The 22,801-nt window shown below is 40.4% G+C and overlaps 1 protein-coding gene across 1 annotated transcript in view; it reads left to right on the top strand.

Annotated features, from left to right (window-relative positions):
* Window positions 1-6,026: 6,026 nt before the first annotated feature.
* Window positions 6,027-22,801, top strand: part of col21a1 (collagen, type XXI, alpha 1) — a 213,423-nt gene continuing 196,648 nt past the window's right edge. Inside the window, exons 1-2 of the mRNA XM_063068745.1 lie at window positions 6,027-6,120; window positions 19,658-19,773. Of these exons, the coding sequence (XP_062924815.1) occupies window positions 19,695-19,773 (79 nt within the window). The 5' untranslated portion in view covers window positions 6,027-6,120; window positions 19,658-19,694. The remainder of the gene's footprint in view (window positions 6,121-19,657; window positions 19,774-22,801) is intronic.

Genomic DNA, 22,801 nt, shown 5'->3' with positions numbered 1-22,801 from the left:
ACTGACACTTCCGATTTTCCCTTCTCCCTTTCAAATTGTAGATTAAAACTTATCATATTATGGTCACTACCTCCTAATGGCTGTTTTACCTCGAGTTCCCTTATCATATCAGGCACATTACACAACACTAAATCCAGAATTGCCTTCTCCCTGGTAGGCTCTAATACAAGCTGCTCTAAGAATCCATCTCTGAGGCATTCCACAAACTCCCTTTCCTGGGGTCCAGTACCAACCTGATTTTCCCAGTCTACCTGCATGTTGAAATCCCCCATAACAACCATAGTATTACCTTTGCAATATGCCAATTTTAACTCTTGATTTAACTTGCATCGTATATCCAGGCTACCGTTTGGGGGCCTGTAGATATCTCCCATTAGGGTCCTCTTGCCCTTATAGTTTCTCGGCTCTATCCATACTGACTCTATATCTCCTGATTCTATGTCCCCCCTTGCAAGTGACTGAATTTCATTCCTCACCAACAGAGCCACCCCACCCCTTCTGCCAACCTGTCTGTCCTTTCGATAGGATGTATATCCCTGAATATTCATTTCCCAGCCCTGGTCCTCTTGCAGCCATGTCTTTGTTATTCCCACAACATCATACTTGCCAATTTCCAACTGAGCCTCAAGCTCATCCACTTTATTTCTTATACTCCGTGCATTCATATATAATACTTTTAATCCATTTAAAGTAATACTTTTACTCCCCTCACCTTTCACATCGATTCCTATTGCACTTGGCCATACTCTCCGATCCCTTCCTGAGCTTTCTGCCCTGTTAATTCTGTTGTCTTTCTTAACTTTTCTTATTCTCTCTTTCCCTTTAACTCAATCCTTATATTTCCAGTTTGTCCCCTCCCCCCACTACTTAGTTTAAACGCACCCGTATAGTAGTGGCAAACCTGCCTGCCAGAATGCTGGTCCCCCGTCTGTTAAGATGCAACCCGTCCCTTCGGTACAATTCATTCTTACCCCAAAACAGATCTCAGTGGTCCAAGAATCTAAATCCCTGCCTCCCGCACCAGCTCCTCAGCCACACATTCAGATCCCCTATCTCCCTATTCCTGCCCTCACCAGCACAAGGAACTGGAAGTAAACCGGAGATAACCACCCTTGAGGTCCTGCTTTTCAGCCTTCTTCCAAGTTCTCTGAAGTCACGCTGCAGAATTTCTTTCCTCTTCCTCCCAACGTCATTTGTGCCGACATGCACCACCACTTCCAGCTGTTCACCTTCACCTTTGAAGATGCCCTGCAATCGGTCTGTGACGTCCTGGATCCTGGCACCAGGGAGGCAACACACCATCCTTAAATCCTGCCTGTTGCCGCAGAATCCCATTTCTGTACGTCTCACTATGGAGTCCCCTACTACCACGGCTCTGCCTGACTTCTGTCTCCTCGGCTTTGCTTCAGCGCCAATTTTTGACTTGCAGACCTGTCCGCCTCTCAGACTGGCAATGTCTTCTATCCCGACAGCTTCCAAGAGGGTGAACCTGTTTTCAAGAGGTACATCCCCTGGGGTCTCCTGTACTCCAAGCATCCATCCCTTCCTCATCATCGCCCCCCCCCCACTCTTCTGGTATCTTCGGTGTAACGATCTCACTGTAGGTCCTGTCCAGAAAGCTCTCAGTTTCCCGGATGAACCTGAGGTCATCCAATTGCTTCTCCAGTGCCTCAACACGGTCCTTCAGGAGCTGAAACTGGGCACACTTTCCACATTTGTAGCAGCCAGAGGCACCATCAACGTCCCTGGCCTCCCACATCTTGCAAGCATCACACTGAATCAGTTGACCTGTCATTTCTTCACCACTTCTCCCCCCTCCAACTGTGGCGTAGTCTCCTCCCTCAGCCTCCTCGCCGAAGACTCTCGAGACAAAGACTTGCACTTTTCTCACAAGTCACTTCCCTCGACAAGGCCGCTCCCCGACAAGCCGCTCCCCTAGAGCAAACTTTGATTATATTGGCTGATATTTTGACTAATTCGTTTCACTTGTCGCACCTTGGCCGCCCTCGAACGTTTGTGTTGCAGGCTGGTCCCAACCAGTTTTTAAATCAACCGCTCCTTCTCAGCCAATCCCCTCACTCACTCCTTCACTTGTCACACCTCGGCCAACCTCGGACGTTTGCAGCAGAGAGAGTTTAAATGGTCTGTAGGAAAACCATACAAATATTGAAGGGATTCCCCTAGTTTAGGGGAATGGGCAAAGAAGTGACAAATGAAATACAAAGTTGGAAAGTGTATGGTCATGCACTTTGGTGGAAGAAATAAATGGCAAACTATCATTTAGATGGAGAGAGAATTCAAAATGCAGAGATGCAAAGGGTCTTGGGAGCCCTTGTGCAGGATACCCTAAAGGTTAACCTCCAGATTGAGTTGGTGGTGAAGAAGGCGAATGCATTGTTGGCATTCATTTCTAGAGGTATAGAATATAAGAGCAGGGATGTGATATTGAGGCTCTATAAGGCACTCGTGAGACCACACCTGGAGTATTGTGTGCAGTTTTGGACTCCTTATTTTAGAGTGGAAAAACTGACATTGGAGAGGGTTCAGAGAAGATTCACGAGAATGATTCCAGGAATGAAAGGGTTACTGTATGAGGAACGTCTCGCAGCTCCTGGGCTGTGTTCCCTGGAGTTCAGGAGAATGAGGGGAGATTTCATAGAAACATTCCGAATTTTAACAGGCCTGAACAGATTAGATAATGCAAAGTTACTTCCCATGGTAGGGAAGTCTAGGACAAGAGGGCACAACTTCAGGATTGAAGGATGTCCATTTAGAACAGTGATACGGTGAAACTACTTTAGTCAGAGGGTGGTAAATCTGTGGACTTTGTTGCCACGAGCAGCTGTGGAGGTCAAGTCATTGGGTGTATTTAAGGCAGAGATAGATAGGTTCTTGATTAACCAGAGCAACAAAGGGTATGGGGAGAAGGCAGGGGAGTGGGGAACACTGGAAGAATTGGATCAGCCCATGATTGAATGTTGGAGCAGGCTCAATGGTCGAAGATCTTATGGTCTTAGTACTGATGAAGGAGGGCCTTTACCTGGGCAGTGTAATGTATTCAAAAACACAGTGCCATGGTTGTCTCAATCATGTAGGAAAGAGAAAGGTTAAATGAGCAATAGTTGCTAGGAATTACATGGTTTGTGGTGCAGACATATTCCAGGATGGTACTTTGCCTCTATGTTGCCAAGCTTAGGGATATCAGTTCAAGTTCAAATTTAATTGTTATTCAGCCATACACAAGTACCCATGAATACTGCCAAACAAAGCAGCTTCACCTGGATGCAAAACACAGTACCAACAGTCGGAACACAGCAGAAGGCACATACAACATATATAAGATAGCAGTAAAATGCAGTCGCACAAAAAAATGTAGTTTAAGTCCCCGAGTCGATGAATATTGCAGCAGTCTTCTGTCAAACACATTACAGCTTGTCTTCTGCTGAGCAAACAGGGCAGTACCGAATCCAGCATCGGTGCCACACCACACCACCTCCAGCACCCTGGTGGAGTGCCCAACTCCAATGCCTCCACTCTGGGCTGATGCAAACAGGCTTGAGGCCTGGTCTTTGCCACAACTGAGGCCATGCAGCTTCCTTGCTGTTTGCCAATAAACCAATGAATTGGACTTGCAGCATTGCACATCACCGATGTTCAAAAGGGTCTTGCAATCAAAAGAAAACAACTAAGACAATCACTCACTGTTAGACTGCATACCTCCTTCGTGCATCGATAGCTCTCTGTCACAGTCTGCAGCATGGTTCACACCACGTCCAGCACTTTCAGTTTCTCTGCTAACAAGCAACTCAGTGATGGGCAGACCTGCAGTACTTTAAGTTTTTAATATCCAGCAGCATCTTGCCATCATAAAAAATGCATTTAAAAAGACAATAAATACCTTTGGTTGACTCCACAGAGCCTGCTACATCCAAGTATGTCGTCAATTTACCGTAAGGTTGCAGAACATTCAGAAGCAAAAGGGCGATGAGCTAGACAAGAGGTTGTGCTACCAATGATTAAAGTAGAAAGAGGTGTGAGATCTCCCAGGTTGATTTTAAAGAGGTAGGAAAGAAAAGATTAAGAAGCATCACCTCAAAGGTGGGTAATCTGGATTCCTCTCCTTATCATCCACCAGTGAGCATGGAAAGATCAAGACCATACACTTAATGTGCGGCTGAAGAGATGGTGCAGGATGCTTTAGATCTCAGCAGATTTAGGGGAGGTGGGACCTGTACAGACTGTCCATGATTTAATTGGTGTTGTCCTTGTGTCATTCAATCACTAATGTCCTTCAGGGTTAGAAATTCTCCATCCTTAGCCCAGTCTGGTTTTTAAGTGATCCTAGAATGAACAATGTAGTTTACTCTTAAACTATCCTCTAAGATAGCTTACCAAATGATGCAGTTGTACATTAACTGCTATGTTAAATAGAGAAAGAACAAAATGGATGAATCAACTGGGATTGACCTAGGCATGAATTCCCATATGTGTCTTCCTCACAAATATCTGGTAACTAGTGTCTAAATTGGGAGAGTTAAATCATAGACTAATCGAGCATTCAACTGTTATTTCTACAAAGCTTCTCCACAATTTACAATGTTTCAATGCCATTTTATGAAAAGTACTGGGGCTGTTTATGCTGAGGGGCAGAGACCATTAGAAGGGTAAACTTGCACCTTGTGTAGCTTACAAATCAGAAGGAATTATTGTATAATGGGGAAAAGGAATGTGAGGAGAATTGGTAGGAATATACTACTTGCTCCAGAGGTTGATGTTGAACACGTGTCTGGCATTCATTGGTCTGTATTGGTCTGTATTGGTGGTTTGGAACAATTATGAGCTGTTTACGTGTGTGTGTGTGAGAGAGAGAGAGAAAAAGAAAGAAAATGAATGTTCTTTGTTTCCCATGGTTAAATAATTGCCTGTGTGGAAGCTGTTGAGGTCTGGATGGGATGGTTGGAACTGTTAAGTATGTACAGATTTAATGGTGCATGTGAACATTAGAAAGGAATTGTATTTCACAAAGATTGTAAGTAATGGAAAGTGTGTTTTGCTTGGAGCAGTGTGTAAGGCTGTCATGCAGTTGGTGTGAGATCATGTTTGATGGTACATTTACAAAATTTTGCCTTACTAAGGTTATTAAGTGGTTTTCATGCTGCATCACATCTGAAATTCAAGAGATTTTTTTTGTCATCCTCTGACATTTTACAGCAAGATAGCTAGACTTGTGGAGTAACTGTCACCTGGAATTAACATCCACAGTGAAAATTCCTCCATCCCTCTGATCTAGCATTAGACACCAAATAATTTGGTTCTTTTAGATATTGGCATTGCTTAAACGCTAATATTACGATAATGAGATCAGGAATTTTGAATACATTCTACACCGGGTCAAACAGACATGATTTCATGAGTTTTGCTGTTCAATTGCATATTATTTAGTTTTGGCCCCTAACAGATTAAGCTGCTGGTTTATAAATTTAAAAAGAAAATCTGTAATCCAGTCCCTCTAGAGGTCACTGTTACAATATTTTGGCTCAATAAAAATTAACTGTTAAACATAATAAGGTTTAGTTCTTCTTTTCTTTCAGGATCACCCAACAATTAGTAGATTCATCTAAGCAAATTAACTTAGGAGCAGGGTATTGATAACATATTGTTGGAGTGCATTTTGTTTGGAAGTTCAATGCAGAAATACAATTTTTTTTTCTATGGAATATTTAAGGATCTTAAAAGCACTGAGGAGAATGGAAATGATAATAGTTCCAATATTATCTGGAAAAACAGAAAACATAACCATTGCCATGTTTAGTTTATGACTAAGCAACACATGTTACCATGGGGATTTTCAATCTGCACTCTTTAAAAGTAATTACATTGTTGGATTCACCAAAGCAAACGTGGAATAGCCCTTAAATATGCCAATGTAGGGCCTCTCTTTCGAGATACGCCTCCTCAATGCTGCGCGTGAGACTGTTGGCAAATGGAAGTTTGCCAGACCCACATGGAACAGTGTGAGAATGAATCAAGTTTGTGCCGGGAGACTTTAACATTATTCTGTACCTCCAATTTAAAGATTCTGGTTGGTAGAAAGTCTGCCATCAGTTCCTTTAGGAGAAGGTAAGCTATTGATTGAGCATTTCATTGTTATTCAGTTCTATACCATGAATTGTGTTTAACTAATGTAAGTTCATAAAAAGGTGAAACATAAGAAAGAACTTAGCAGATTTTCTGACTGAGCATGCATTGAAAACATAAGTGCTGAGATATGGGTAGCATATTGGTTACTTTGCTAGATAAAGTAATCCAGGTACTGTAGTTGAGCTGAAGACATGTTTGAACACTGTGGTAGCTGGGCAATTTAAATGTCACTTGTTAAAAGGTGGATTAAAAGCCATTATCAGGTATAGTAACTATGACACATCTTTCTAGAAAGGAAGTATACTGTGCTTAAATTATATTGCTTATTAGAAACTCCACCGTTGTGATTCAGTCTTGACTACACTGACATTTGGCCTAAGATGTGATTAAAATAGCTAAACCAGTAACATTCATACCTTATGGATGACTGCAAAATTGAATACTTTCACAAAGAAATGCAGTTCCTAAATAAAAATACCTGATAATGCATTAAAATTTGTTTGAAGTATTTCTAGTACTTGCTTTATATTTGAAATTAGAATGGTATATTCTTTTACAATATGTGTAGATTATAGCTGGCTCTCAAAGATAAAGGTTTGAATTGATTATTCATTACTAATAATAGTAATACATCAAAACATCTTAAAAGCAGTGGTTGTGAAAATGATTTAATTGTGGTTATGCTGTAGTTATGTTTAACTAATAGACATGATTTGTTTCAGCAGGTTTATTAAGTGCATTGTTAAAAATTTAATCATAGTAAATTAATTTTGTTCCAAACAAGCAAGTTATTTTAAGTTCAAATCAACTCATGGCCTGAATCTGGAAATGACTGTTAATGATTGGAAACATTTGGGAATTTTGGTTAGTTGCAATGCAATGATATTTCAATTACTGCTATAAAATAACTTCATTGTAAACTGATCAGGCAGAAAATCCCAATGATACGTCTAGTTTGCAGACATCTTTTGAATGTGTTGTGAAGTTAAATTGTTGTTCTGAAGTGCAAGGAAAAGATAAGTCTGAAGATTATCGCAAGGCACCTAACAAGGAAAAGAAAGATCTACAAGTGTACCTATGTGGTTTAAATGTAACATATTTGGTGACTAAGTGATTTTCAAAAATGTTGTCACTAATTTTTTCATAAGTATTAACTAACGTTACCTTAAAATACTTTTTAATTGTATAAGCAGTGAATTTCTCAGAATATCAAAGCATTGTGCATCATTTGTATTTCATTAGATTTTGTTCATTTGGAATGGTTAACCCTTAATTATATGCTGGAAATTTGAACTTCAATACATGTAGTTTTATGTGCTGAAATTTATTGTTTTATTTTTAAATTTTGGAGGAAAATACATCTTAGCATTTAGAGTGATAACTTAATAGGATATGTATCTCAAGATTCCAAGGAATCCTTTTCTCAAACTTGTTTGTGGTGAAATTAGATTTTTCAACAACTGATTGCCATTTGCATTGCTGTGAAATTAACTTATGCAGCTCCAACCATTGCAAAGTGACTCAATAAGACATCATATATCATCTTTTTAAAAAATTTTAGTTATTTAGAGATACAGCGTGCAATAGGCCCTTCCGGCCCTTTGAGCCACACTGCCCAGCTACCCCTTACAATCCCGATTTAACACCAATCTGACAATTTACAATAACCAATTAAGCTATCCAGTGTGTCTTTGGACTGTGGGAGGAAATCGGAGAACCCAGAGAAACCCATGCATTCCATGGGGAGGGAATACACAGGTCTGGGATTGAACTCAAGACTCAGACAGCCTGAGCTGTAATAGCACCACACTAACCACCATGCCACCGTGGCACATAAATGTTTGTCATGATTTACTTACCATTGTAGTTTTTAATCTATTTTTCCAATCTACTTTAACAAATGTCATAGAACGCTACAGCACAGAAACAGGTCCATCGGCCTGTAACTTCTCTTAAATATTGAGAATCAAACCCGCATCCACTACTTCCCTCTGGCAGCTCGTAGATAAGGGCTCATCTGGGATTTTAACCTGGGACCTCTCACACCCTGAGAAGAAAACATACCTCTAGACCAACAAGCCAATCACTTCTTGCCTTTAAGGATACACTTCCATACGTAGTAACAACAGCTGCTGTTAACAGGAATTTATTTATCATTAGAGGAAAGCTAAATTCATGTTCTGGAAGATGATTGGTACTTTCCTTAATTTAAGTGCAACGCTCAGTATTGTTAACTATCAAGAGAAATCTGTGCTAGAGCAGGCCCTGTGGATGGGCTGGACATCAATTCTTGGAAGTTAGTCTCAGAAACAATATAGTGGGTGGTAATGGGGAAGCAAAAAAATCTGGTGTTTTTTTTTTCCAAGCAGAACACATGCATAAGGTCAGTTCATTGAAACGATAAAGCAAATTAATAGCATATGCTGAAAATCTGAAATAGAACCAGGAACTACTTGAAATACACAGAAAGAAATGATGGAAGGAGAAACAAAATAATGCTTCAGGCCAATAACTTTTAATCAGAACTGGGAAAAGTTAGAGATATGTTTAAACAAATTTAAGTTGCATAGGAAGGAAGGAGGAATGGAAAGAACAAAAAAAAGGTTTTGCAAAAAAGTAGAGCTCAGAAACGCTGAATGACAGCCACCTTAAAGAGGTCATTGAGTAACAAAAGTATTATTGGAGGAAGGTATAAATAAGAGATCGATTTATTGAATGATGAAGAAGGTTTGAGGGGGCAAGTAATCCATTACTGCCTCTTTTTTTTGGTTTTAGGTGTTGAACTGGATTTTGAGAACAAAGGTCTACACTAAGAGCCACTGTGCTTTAATTGCATGAAATAATAGGGAACATTGTTCAAAGCTTTCCCAGTAAGTACAAACCAGGAAGTAAGCCATCTGGCAATGTCCAATAAATATTAAAGTTTTACAATAACCACATTCTCCTAACAAAGATAAAGTTAGAAAACTATGTTCTAGGTAAGAGCTTTATGCCTAAAACCCAACTGAGATTACAGTAGCGATTTTTACATGATAATTAAATAAATGAAAGGAAAAGACAACTGAAATGACTGAAATTAACACAGGGATGGAGTGGGTGGTGGTGGTGGTGGTGGGGAGATGCATTTACTATTCCAACAGGCTAGTATCATACCTTGCTACGATAGTGGAACAGTCAACTGTTTTGCTATTGTTTAACTTGGTCTAAGAGTTTTGGTATTATATACATCATATATTTCCTCTATGTTAATATTCAAAATGTAAATTTATTTATAATTTTATGATTAGATTTCCTAAATGAAAGTTCTACTCCCATGATCCTATGAGTTGATATTCCAATTCCTTTTGCCCAAAAATGTTCAAATATTGTTTTAGAATATCTTACACTGAAAATGAATGAATCAGCAGATTGGCCATATTAGCATTGATGTTCTTCTTTTCACAGACGCTACTTGACCTGCATGTTCACAGCATTTTTGTTTTACTTCAGATTTTTTTAAATTATCAGCTATTTTCTTTCTACACCATTATCCCTGTGGCTAAAAATGTGACATGTTACTGTTGCCCTGGAAGTGAAAAAAATCCAGTTACAGTATGTTTTGGAACCAACATGTTGATCTACTTTCAGGCTTAAATGTACATTAATTCTGGTGTAAACTGTGCCAAAACAAATATAAATATTGGAAGATATTGGAATATATATCTCTTCCAATAGAATTGGTTTTGGCAATGAAGAAAGATTTGAGTAGAGGCACAGCTGGACCATAAAACATAGGAGCAGAATTAGACCATTCGGCTCATCAAATCTCCTCTACCATTTGATCATAGCTGATTTATTTTCCCTCTCAACCCCATTCTCATGTTTTCTCTCTTTGAAGTCCTTGCTAATTAAGAACCTATTAACCTTTACTTTAAATAAATGGTGAGGCTGTGCGAGGTTTAAAAAGAGCTCAGGGTCTTTCTGAACTTTTCAGTGGGCTGCAATCATCGTGATCTTTTAGACACAATAAAAAGATGTAAAATAAAATAAACTAAAATAAAAAAGTGTAAGTGGAGTGGCCATTGTGGGAGTGGGCTTTAGCTCACTAGGCTTGGTTGAGAACAGGCGCAGGCTAGAACTTAAGCTTGAGATGTTAGAGTTATAACAAGTGTAGGCAGGGTGGTAATTCAGGCAGTGAAATGCTCCTCCTGTGAGATGTGGGATATCAGGGTATCTGGCAGTCTCCCAGATGACTACATCTGCAGGAAGTGCACCCAACATAAGCTCCTGACTGACGAGGTGAAGGAAATGGAGCTGGAGTTGGATGTACTTAGGACTACCCAGGAGGCTGAAAACCTCATAGATGAGACTCTTACTGAAGAGTCACACCCAGAGGTCAGGCTTCAGATAGTAGATGGGTGACCATCAGAAGAAGTAAATGGACTAAGCAGTCAGTGCAGGGTTCCCCTGTGGCATTCTCCACAGTAACAAGTATTCCGCTTTGGGTGCGGAATGATTTATCAGGCTACAATAGCAGCCAAGCCAGTGGCTAGGGTCCAGGATGACTCAGAACAGCAGCTGAAGATTCTCAAGAGGGAATGTTAGCCACCAGAGGTTGTGGTCCAATGACATAGGTAGAAAGGGGGAAGAGGTCCTGTGTACTGTGTATGCAGTTAGGGAAGCGGCTGAAGAGCAGGACCTCCAAGGTAGTAATCTTTGGATTACTCCCAGTACCTCATGCAATACCAGAGCAGGAAAGAGATGATAGTACAGATGAATGAGTGGCTGTGGGAGTGGTGCAGGAGGCAGGATATCATAGTTTTTCGATCATTGAGATCTTTTACAGGGGAGGTACGACAATTACACCTGAACCTGAGGGGAACATATATCTTTGCAGACAGGTTTGCTAGAACTGTTGGGGAAAGGTTCAAATAATTTGGCAGGGGGATGGATACTAGAGTGATAGGGCTGAGGATAGGGCATCTGGTGGTATACAAGTTGATGCAGTGTATAGTGAGGCTGTGAGGAAGGACTGGTAGATGATCAGGCAAAATTGCAGTCAGTGGGATGAGGTGACATGTAACATGGGGGCAAAATCAAAAATAGTGATGAATACAGGACTGAAGGTGATGTATTTGAATGTACACAGTATATGGAATAAGTAGATAATTTTGTAGCGCAGATAGAGATTGGTAAGTATGACATTGTGAGGTTCACTGAGTCGTGGGTAAAAGAAGATCAGATTTGGAAGCTTAACATCCAAGGATACGCCCTGTACTGAAAGGACAGGCAAGTAGGCAGAGAAGGTGGGGTGGCTCTGTTAGTAAAAAATGAAATCAAATCCTGAGAAAGAGGTGACATGCGATCAGAAGATGTAGAATCCTTGTGGGTAAAGTTAAGAAACTGCAAGGGTAAAAAGACCCTGATGGGAGTTATATACAGGCCCCCAAACAATAGCCAGGATGTAGGATAGAAATTACAATGAGAGATAGAAAAAGCATGTAAAAAGGCAATGTTAAGATAGTTATGGGCAATTTCAATGAGCAGGTAGATTGGGAAAATCAAGTCAGAGCTGGATCCCTAGAGAGGGAATTTGTAGAATGCCTATGAAATGGTTATTTAGAGCAGCTTGTGGTTCAGCCTACTAAGGGAAAGGCAATTCGGGATTGGGCATTTTGTAATGAACCAGATTTGATTAGGGAACTTAAGGTAAAGTAACCCTTAAGAGGCAGTGATCCTAATATGATAGAATTCACCCTGCAGTTTGAGGAGAAGAAAATAAATTCAGATGTATCAGTATTTCAGTACAGTAAAGGGAATTACAGAGGCAGGAGAGAGGAGCTCACCAAAGCTGATTTGGAAGGGGACTCTTTCAGGGATGAAGGCAGAACAGCAACGGCAGGGGGCAATTCAGAAGGCACAGGATAGATATTTCCCGAAGATGAAGAAGTATTCTAAAGGGAGGGTGGAGTGATTATGGCTGACAAGGGAAGTCAAAGACAGTATAGAAGTAAAAGACAGAGCATATAATATAGCAAAATGTAACCTATGTTGGAGTGGCACAGGTTTAGAGTGGGGATTTTGAGGCTTTAGCTCTTCAAAGCTTCAGCGAGAAGAGGCTTGAGTGAGAGAAAGCACAAAAGCTGTAGATTCCAACCCCCCCTGCCAATTTATATATTGTTTTCCTTCTCCACGCCCCCCCAGTTTATTTATTGTTTTCCTTCTTAATATTATACAATAGGCATCCGTTAGTCTTGCGAGACCATGGATCTGCGCCTGGAAAGTCTTCACTCTCCAGGATGCAGGCCTGGGCAAGGTTGTATGGAAGACCGGCAGTTGCCCATGCTACAAGTCTCCCCTCTCCACGACACCGATGTTGTCCAAGGGAAGGGCAAGGGCCAATACAGCTTGGCACCAGTGTCATTGCAGAGCAATGTGTGGTTACGTGCCTTGCTCAAGGATACAACACGCTGCCTCGGCTGGGGCTCGAACTTGTGAGCTTCAGGTCGCTAGTCGAATGCCTTAACCACTTGGCCACGTGCCCACAATATTAATATTATAACAGTTAGAATAGTAGGAATGCCATGCAGGATAGTTGAATGCTTCTCTTGCAAGCTATGGGAAGGCAGGGAGACCTCCAGTCTCCCTGACAAGTTCATCTGCAGAAAGTGCATCCAACTGCGGCTTCTATCATTCTGTGTTAAGGAGTTGGAGCTGCAAATGGATGAATTCTGGATCATTCAGGAGGCTGAGGGGTGATAGATAGGACATATTGTGGTAAACCATGTATATATGTTGTAACTGGGTTAACTGTCTGGACACGCCCCTCTGCTGACTGCCCCTGTGGCCCTCCCACAGAGTCCTGTATAAAGGTGTTCACCTTGCCCCTCCCCCTCTGTCCGGGGGCAGACACTCACTGTGGAGGTCGTATTGTACAGCAAATAAAAGCCTTTCAGTATTTTACCAAACCTCAGTCTTTTGGAGTAACTGAAGGTGCTTCACATATGGAGCGGTAGTTACACCCAAGATGCAGGACACAAGTGATTGGGTTACAGTCAGAAAAGGGAAAGAGGTAAAGCAGCCAGTGCAGAATATGTTGGTGGCCATCCCACTCAAAAAACAGGTGTACCACTTTGGATACTGTTGGGGGGAGGGATGGCCTAGTAGAGGGAAGTCACAGGTATCAGGTCTCTGGCACTGAGTCGGTCTCTGTGATTTTGAAGGGAAGGGGGACAAGAACGAGAGTCCCAGATGGTGGCAGGGTCTAGGACATCTCTGAATGAGTGTTCAGCATTCTTAAATGGGAAGGTGAGCAGCCAGAGGTTGTGGCCCATGAAGGTACCAATGACATAGGTAGGAAGAGTGATGAGGTTCTGCAAAGTGAGTTCGGGAAGTCAGGTGCTAGGTAAAAGGGCATGACCTCCAGGGTTGTGATCTCAGGATTGATACCCATACTATGTGCTAGTGAGGCCAGAAATAGAAAGATCATACACTTTAACACATAGCTAAAGAGTTGGTGTAGGAGGGGGAGCATCAGATTTTTGGATCATTGGCTCTCTTCCAGGTAAGGTGAGACCTATATAGAAGAGACAGTTTGTACCTAAGCTGGAAGGGGACTTATATCCTAGCAGCAAGTTTTGCTGGTGCAACACGGGGGTGGGGGGCACTTAAACTAGAGTTTCAGGAAGCTGGGAACTGAAGTGCCAGAACAGATAGTAGAGAGGTTGTGGAGACAGGTGTTGTTAAGACCTTAGGCAAAGTAAGGAATTAAAAGGTTGAGCATGGTGTGACTAATGTCCTGAGCTGCATATATTTCAATGCAACAAGTATTGTAAGTATTGTAGGAAAGGCAGATGACTCAGGGCATCAATCAACACCTGGAATTATGATATTGTAGCCATTCGTGGGATTTGGTTGCATGAAGGGCAGGACTGGCAACTCAATATTCCGGGGGACTGCTGTTTTAGATGCGACAGAATGGGAGGGATTATAGGGAGAGGTGTGCCGTTTTTAGAGAAAATGTCAGGCCAATGTTCAGTCAGGACAAACTGGAGAACTCGTCTAGTGAGGCTTTATGGGTGGCACTGAGGAATAAAAAAGGTATGACCATATTAATGGGGATATATTATGGACCACCCAACAGTCTGCGGGATTTAGAGCAACAAGTTTGTAGAGAGATCGCAGACTGTTGCAAGAAATGTAAGGTTTAAATAGGTGATTCTAATTTCATACATATTGACTGGGGCTCCCATACTATAAAAGGACTGTGGGATAGAGTTTGTCAAATATGTTCAGGAAAGTTTCCTTAATCAATACATAGTGTCCTAAGGAGAGAGTGTGCAACACTTGATCTGATATTAGGGAACGAGACAGAGAGGTGACAAAAGTTTGTGCAGGGGAACACTTTGCATCTAACGATCATTATGCCATTAGTTTCAAAGTAAATATGGGAAAAGATGGGTCTGGTCCATGGGTTGAGATTCTAAATTGGAGAAAGGCCAATTTTGATGGTATCAGAAAGGATCGGGCAAGTGTAGATTGGGACAAGTTGTTTTATGGCAAAGGTGTACTTGGTAAGTGTGACACCTTCCAAAGAAAAATTTTGAGAGTAAAGAGGCTTGTACGTGCCTGTCAGAATAAAAGGTAAAGATAACAGGTGTAGGGAACCTTGGTTTTCAAGAAAGATTGGAACTGTGGTTAAGAAAAAAAGGAGCTGCATAGTAGATATAGACAGGTAAGAAAAAATTAGATACTTATTGAGTGCAAGAAATGCAAGAAAACGCTTAAGGAAGAAATCAGGAGAACTAAAAGAAGGCATGAGGTTGTCCTAACAGACAAGGTGAAGGAGAATCCTTAAGGATTCTACTGATATGTTAAGAGCAAAAGGATTGCAAGGGACAAAATTGGTCCTCTGGACCATCAGAATGGTAATCTATGTGTGGAGCCAAAAGAAATGGAGGAGATCTTGCAGAGATATTTAAATCATCCTTCGCAACAGGTGAGGTGAGGTGAGATTGGTCAAGAAGGTTCAGTTACTCGGCATTCATGTAAATTGGATTAGACACAGGCTTTGCGGGAGAAGTGAGAAAGTGGAAGTAGGTGCTTGACTGTGTGACTGGAGGTCTGTGACTAGTGGAGTGTGACTAGAAGGATCGGTGCTGGGTCCGTTGTTGTTTGTCATCTATATCAATGATCTGGATGATATTGTGGTTAACTGCATCAGGTGACACCAATACTGGGGGTGTAGTGGAAGGAAGGAAGGCTATCATGGCTTGTAGCAGGATCTGGACCAGCTGAAAAAATGGCAGATGGAATTTACTGCAGACGAGTGTTTGGTGTTGCACTTCAGTAGGACCAACCAGGTGTTGTGTATCTTTCACTAGGTCTTATACTGAAGAACCAAAAAAACACAGATTGGATCTGTTCAGAGACATGTTTATTGCTAGCAATAACGAGAAACGTCTCCACTCCTCATGGATGGAGGCTGCTTCTAACTTACAACTTAGTAACTTCCTTTTTCTGATACAAGTTTTCAGTCTGCTTTGGCCATTATCTGTTCTGTAAGGTCAGCTCCTCTACTTCAGTATAGCTACACTTCTCAAGGTCCTCCTCTTAGTTACTCAATGAACAATGATCAAAGACATTGTGTGTCTCCTGTCATGTATACACTCAGCTTAGAGCAAAGCAGTTTAGAGTTTTTCAAGTTCCATTTTAGTCACATTACAAGATTAAGTACATAAAAAATCTTAACGTTCCGAATATATTTCCATACAGGGTAGGTCTTGTACAGTGAACAATAGGGCACTGAGGAGTGCAGTAGAACAAAGGAATATGGGAATACAGGTCCATAATTAATTGAACGTAGTGGCACAGGTAGATAGGGTCATAAAGAAAGAGAAGGGGAATCCATGTTCTGTCGGTCAAAGCGAGCAGAAAAGGCATTGAGCTGATCTGGGAGCGAAACCTTGTTGCTTGGTGTTACTTTGTGGGAAATTCATCATGAAAAGACTGGAGTCACACATCATGAATTCAGTAATCCTTCTATTCCACTAGCATTGATATGGTCTTATTACATGGCAGAGATGAGTCAGGGGTCTGAGTAGCCGAACTTTGTTTCTGACGTTTAGTCAATAAACAATAGTCTAACATAGGTGTCTTTACTGAACAGATGCTTCAGAGATGAGGGTATCTGTTTCAGCAGTAGGTGAATTTCAGAGAGTCGAGGTTGTCTGGGAATCTTGAGTCAATACATGCCCTGACCAGTCTTTTAGAGGATTTAATAATGATAAATGTAAGAGCAACTGGCTGGCCAGTCATTAAAGCACATTATGTTGTTTTCTTAAGGTACCGTAGTGATAGTGGTCTTCTTAAAGTAAGTAGGTACCTCAGATTGAAGCAGGGAAAGATTAAAGGCATTTGCAAATATCTCCATTAGCTGATCTGTTCAAGATCTAAGGACACAGCCAAGGACACCATCAGGGCCAGATTGTTTCTGCAGGTTCACTCTCCAGAAAACTGATCTTACATTTGCAACCATTCAGGTGCATTTGAGGCTGTTGTGATGGGTGGTGACATATTCAAAATGTGTGTAGAATGCTTTAAGCTCATCAAGAAGGGATGTGCTGCTGTTGGTAATACTGCCTGATTTCAGTTTGCATCCCATTATAGCATGTAAACCCTGACACAATTGACAACTGGTCTGGGACTCTGTTTTGGACTGGGTATTGTTAATTGTTTCCCTTACTGAAAGTCATGGTTGCTCAAGAGACCATTTTCCCTTAACTGCTAGGCAACCATGATTTTCTCCTCAGTAAACATAGAGGAGAAATATTTGTTAAAAATTCCACCTATGGTTCATGACATAAGCTGCCCTTCATCCAGGTTTGCCAGGTTTTCCCTTTATCCTGACAGGAACATGCTGCATTAGACTCTTAATATCACACTTATAAAAGCCTCACACTTGTCAAAGCTCCATCAAGGGTATTCACCTCCGTAATATTCAAGACATCTTCAAGGAGTGATGCCTCAGAAAAGTGGCTTCCATCATCAAGGATCCCCACCACCCAGAACATGCCCTCTTCTCATTGTTACCATCAGGAAGGAGATACAGAAGCTTGAAGGCACTCAGTGATTTGGGAACAGCTTCTTCCCCTCTGTCATCCAATTTCTAAATGGACATTGAACCCACGTACACAACCTCACTACTTTTTAAAAATTTCTGTATTTGCACTACTTATCTTAATGTAACTATTTAATATACATACATATATACATACTTACTGTAATTCAGTTTTTTTCCTATATTTATCATGTATTGCATTGTATTGCTGCCGTAATGTTAACTTATTTCATGACATATGCTGGTTTTATTAAACCTGATTCTGATTTGTTCTTTTCCCTTTAAACAGGTTTACTCATTTGACCTCTGACAGATGCTGCCTAATTTCCCTAAAATTAGCCATGTTCCCATTCAGGAACCGAACATAGAACATAGAAATCTACAGGACATTACAGGCCCTTCGGCCCACAATGTTGTGCCGACCATGTAACCTACTCTAGAGACTGCCTAAAATTTCCCTACCACATAGCCCTCTATTTTTCTAAGCTCCATGTACCTATCTAAGAGGCTTTCAAAAGACCTTATTGTATCTGTTTCCACCACCGCTGCCAGCAGTGCATTCCACGGACCCACCTCTGTGTGAAAAGCTTACCCCTGACATCCTCTTGGTACCTATTTCCAAGCACCTTAAAACTATGCCACCTTGTGTTAGCCATTTCAGCCCTGGGAAAAAGCCTCTGGCTTTCCACACGATCAATGCCTCTCATCATCTTATACACCTCTATCAGGTCACTTCTCATCCTCCATCACTCTAAGGAGAAAAGGCCAAGTACACTCAACCTATTCTCATAATACACCCTCCAATTCAGGCAAATCCTTGTAAATCTCCTCTGCACTCTCTCTATGGTATCCACATCCTTCCTGTAGTGAGGTAACCAGAACAGAACACAGTACTCCAAGTAGAGTCTGACCAAGGTCTTATATAGCTGTGACATTACCTCATTGCTCTTGAACTCAATCCCGTGGTTAATGAATGCCAACACACCATATGCCTTCTTAACCACACTATCAACCTGTGCAGCAGCTTTGTGTCCTATCGACACAGACCCCAAGATCTCTCAGATCCTCCACACTGCCAAGAGTCATACCATTTATATGACAGTCTGCCTTCAAATTGGACCTACCAAAATTAGCCACTTCACACTTGAAGTCCTTCTGCCACTTCTCAGCCCAGTTCTGCATCCTATCGATGTCCCACTGTAACCTGTGACAATCCTCCAAACTATCTACAACACCCCCAACCTTTGTGTTATCAGCAAACTTACTAACCCACCCTTCTACTTCCTCATCCAGGTCATTTACAAAAATCACAAACCTTTGGATGAGTCCTATCATTTTTCATCATTACCTTAAAACTAATGGTCACCAGAACCAAAGTGCTCCCTGACTATTTCTGTTAGGGAATTGTCATTTGTTTGCACTGTTTGTTATCTCTTCTTTGCACTGGTGAGAGTCAAAGCAATGACTATCAAGATTACTTAAGACTAATATAATATCTGAGGGTACACTGTGAAAACATCTTTTTCCTGAATTAGGATTAGCATGCAGTTTTGTACTTTGCTGTTCACAGCCACACGAGCTTCTTTGGGATTTAATGCTAAACTCCTTAATCTGGTAAGTAGTATGCTTTGGTCACATTTGAGTTAATAATCGTTAATTCTATGGTCTGATTTAATAGAGCTTCAGAGGTATTTAGCTGACACAAGATATTCTGCAGGTGCTGGAAATCTTGAGCAACACGCACAAAATGCTGGAAGATCTCAGCAGGTCAGGCAGCAGCAATTGAGGGAAATAAACAGTTTATATTTCGGGCCAAGAGCTTTCATCAGGACTTAGTGCCAAACTTTACCATTTTGTGCTGTGGAACTCTAGTATCTAATCGTGTTGCAGCCATAGGGGTGGTGGGAAATCAGATGAAATGAGCCCTGCATAAAATTAGTTCATAATCTACTTTCGAGTAAATCCTGTTGCACATCTGCAGATGCATAATCATTTCTGAAGATAAGTTGGGGCTGGATTAAAATGGAATTGCTTTTTTCAATCAGGATGGCACTCTAGGTTATTTTTAGATTTTAATTAATAATTAAAGTGATAAGAACTATCATCAAAGGAAATTGGCTCAAATAAATTTATTAGATTTGACCAAGTGATTTTTCATCTGTTCTGAGTTGCTTTACTAGAAATACTTGTTCATATTTTCTTCACTGATGAAAAATTTCCTGTAGGAATAATTACAGGATTTACAAGTTCTGTTCAACAAAGACTTATTCCAGTTTTTGAATGTCTTCTAGCTTCACTGACAAAGCTCAGAGGAGGATGAGAATTCCAAATACTTTTATTTTCATTATTGAAAGAATCTGTATGATGCTATTTCATGTAAATATAATGCTTAGCCCTTGCCATTTTTCTTATTTTTAGTTTTTGATGTGTACATGGACATTGAATATAAAAAACCATGAATCCTATCCTGCAAAGTTTTCTGTTTCTGCTGCTGCAAGAAGTCAGTAGAGCTATGGAAGATGACGTACGATCCAGTAAGAAACCAATACTTTGTTTTTAATTTTGAATTTATTGTGGCATTTAGCAGCTCGTCAGGTTGATGAGTGACCCTGCCAAACAGTGAAACATCTTACTGTTTTGTGTCTCACCATACACATGAGGCCTGCATCTGTGTAATTTAAATAGGACTTTGCAAACCATTTCGAGACAGGCACCAGTAACCTGATACCATTAAGATGATTTCTACCTGAGTCTCCTAAAAGCCCCTTTCTCTCTTCTTCCTATAGGAATTTCAGGTACCCCCAATCTAAACTCGCAAATTTTGTTTGCCATGAATCTCTGCCAGCCTTACCCCAATACAGCAATTTACTGACCAAACTCATCCCACTGTTTCAAACGATATGCCAACCCAAACACTGATAGGTACCTCCACCAAAACCATTAACAATCCTTTTTTCACAATTGTTCCTTACCCTAAGAAACCATGCCTCCTGTCGTACTTCATGATCACCACTTGCACTAAGCGACAATCAAAATTAAAGCTCAACCATAAACCTCATTGCCATCATCAATATGTCTGCTAATCTCACAGCTCAATTACTGATCTTATACTCTATTGCCACTTGCTAATTTAGTAATCAAACTAAAAAAAACATATCCTGGGCCAGATGTTACTGAATTACTGTACACACCAGCCAATCCATTAACAAAATATTCCTTGGCCAGCTGTAGGCAACTGACTAACTTAATTTTAGAAGTGCCAGTCAGTATCTGGGCGATCTATTTTAAAGAGAAATCAATTGTGTATATCGAAAATCTGAACTAAAAACAAAAAACAGTGAAAGCACAACAAATAAATCAGTATCTTGAAAGAGAAATTAGGTTATTATTTTAGGTATGAACTCATCATCAAAGCAAAAATATTTGGAAAGGTATCCAAGTTTTCTTCTCTTCGGGAGTAAATTTAAAGCAGTTACTTTATCATATTTGCAGCATGGCTAAACTGGCTATTAGGTATAAGAATAAATTACAATATTGCCTTTTTCATCTTTGTGACCAGTCGGAATAAAGAAAATAATGAAATAAACATACTCTAAGGTCTATTTTTGTCCAGTTGAGCAGAAAATTCTGTTAGAAATGTATATTTTTCCAGCATGTGTTTATATACATACCAAGGAACAATATATTACTATTTTTGTTGACCATCTCAATCAAATTCTTAAAATTCATAGGCCCACAGGAAAAGATTATAATTTAGCATAGCATATCTGACATATTCTATTCAGTGACCTCACAGAGTGAAACTGTGAAAAAGAACATTAATTAAACCAAGCAGTACTCAGTTATGCACATTGAGTGTGGCCATATTTATAGGAATATTGCAGAAAAAAATTTGCTACATTTTGGGCCTCACCGCCTAATTACAGCATGTACAGAAACATTTTAATGTAGTAAAGCAAATGCATCTAATTACCTCACCAAATCTTCATTTATCAATAAAATGGAAGGAAACTCGTAAGGTTCCTTTCTGTTGTCTCTCCCTTCCTAAATTGTGTCCAGGTGTTACCATAATCATAAGTAGAACAATAGAATAGGTAAGCTAGTATTCTTCATATTCATGACCTTGGTGCAAATAAAATTGTCTTGAAGTTCTTGACAATTGGCCACCTTGCCATAATCAATTTAACAAAATGCAGTAAGAAGCTTTTTTTTAAAAGAGTGTGTAGTGATAGAAAATCAAGAGAAATTAGTGATCTGTGTGTTTTTCAAATACTAGTTACATAGAACAGTGAAGAGCTTACACTACAGCTATTCGGAATAGCTACCCTGTTCCTGTGTTTGTTCTGGTAAATTTCCTTCACACACAGCATTCTAATTCTGTCTCAATACTCTAATCTCATTTCTCTTATGCATTTAACTAATTTTCCCTAACTAAAACAAGAGATTCTTTAAATGTTGGAACTCTAAAGCAAATCACACAAAATGCTGGGAGAGGATGGCATATGAGTGGATTTGGCAGCAGTGGGAAGGGATGTGGAGAAGAGCATTATAATATCCTACCAGGCATCAGGAAGGATCTGACAGCAGATCAATGTGGAATGGAGGTGCTGTAAGGTTGCACTCTTAAAGTTTCCAGCCAGTTCACTTGCTGGAAGCTTGCAAGTCATGAAGTGTTTCAGCCTGACTGCTTGTCCCTCTCCATAAATGCTGACTGTTTGCTGAGTTCCTTGTGCACTTTGTGTATACTTAATTAATTCTCAAATTCTCTGGTGCTTTTCAACTCAAGTATCCGGTACAGATGAGAGTTCCATGCTCCCCCACCCCCCCATTATTTAGGTAAAGTGGTTTCCCTTGAATTTTCAATTGGATTTTTTAGGCTCTTGTATTTTTGGTTCCTTGAATTGGAATCTTACAGCTGGATTTTGTCCATGTCCTTTATAAAATTATTATTTAAAAATTTTTAGCAATACCTTAACAAAGAACAATGCAGCGGCACAGGAATAGGCCCTTCAGCCAACCACATCTGTGCTGACCATGATGCCAGTCCAACTTAATACCATTTGGTTGCACATGGTGTGAATCCCTGTATTCCCTGCCTATTCATGTGCCCATTTAAATGCCTCTTAAACATTGCTATTGTATCTTCTAAGTAAGTTTGAAGAGTTGGAGAAATGCAATTACATTTTATCTGGAACCCGACTGCTTTTCATTATTGTTGCACAGTACCCCTCCATAAATTTGATCCTGGTTCTTGATGCATAGAATAACATGCACATACAGAATGCAACTTTATAACACCTCCATTCCACAGGTAGAATGATGCCTGGTAGAATATCATTATACCCTTCCCCACATCCCCTCCCACTCTGATGCCAAATCCTCTCACACCCTAACCCTCTGCCACTAATGACCCAGATTCTCACTCTGGTCAGACTTAATTTTTTTTCATTTGCCTCCTCCACAATTATGGCTTGAAAGGCCTTTGAGGATACAAGGGTATGTCCCAGCCTTGTGAATAATATATTATTGCAGTGATTATCCTTTGAAAATGTGATCGTTAAT

This window comes from Mobula hypostoma, chromosome 2, assembly GCF_963921235.1.
Source record: "Mobula hypostoma chromosome 2, sMobHyp1.1, whole genome shotgun sequence".
Lineage (NCBI taxonomy): Eukaryota > Metazoa > Chordata > Chondrichthyes > Myliobatiformes > Myliobatidae > Mobula > Mobula hypostoma.
This window is presented reverse-complemented; position numbering and strand designations above follow the sequence as displayed.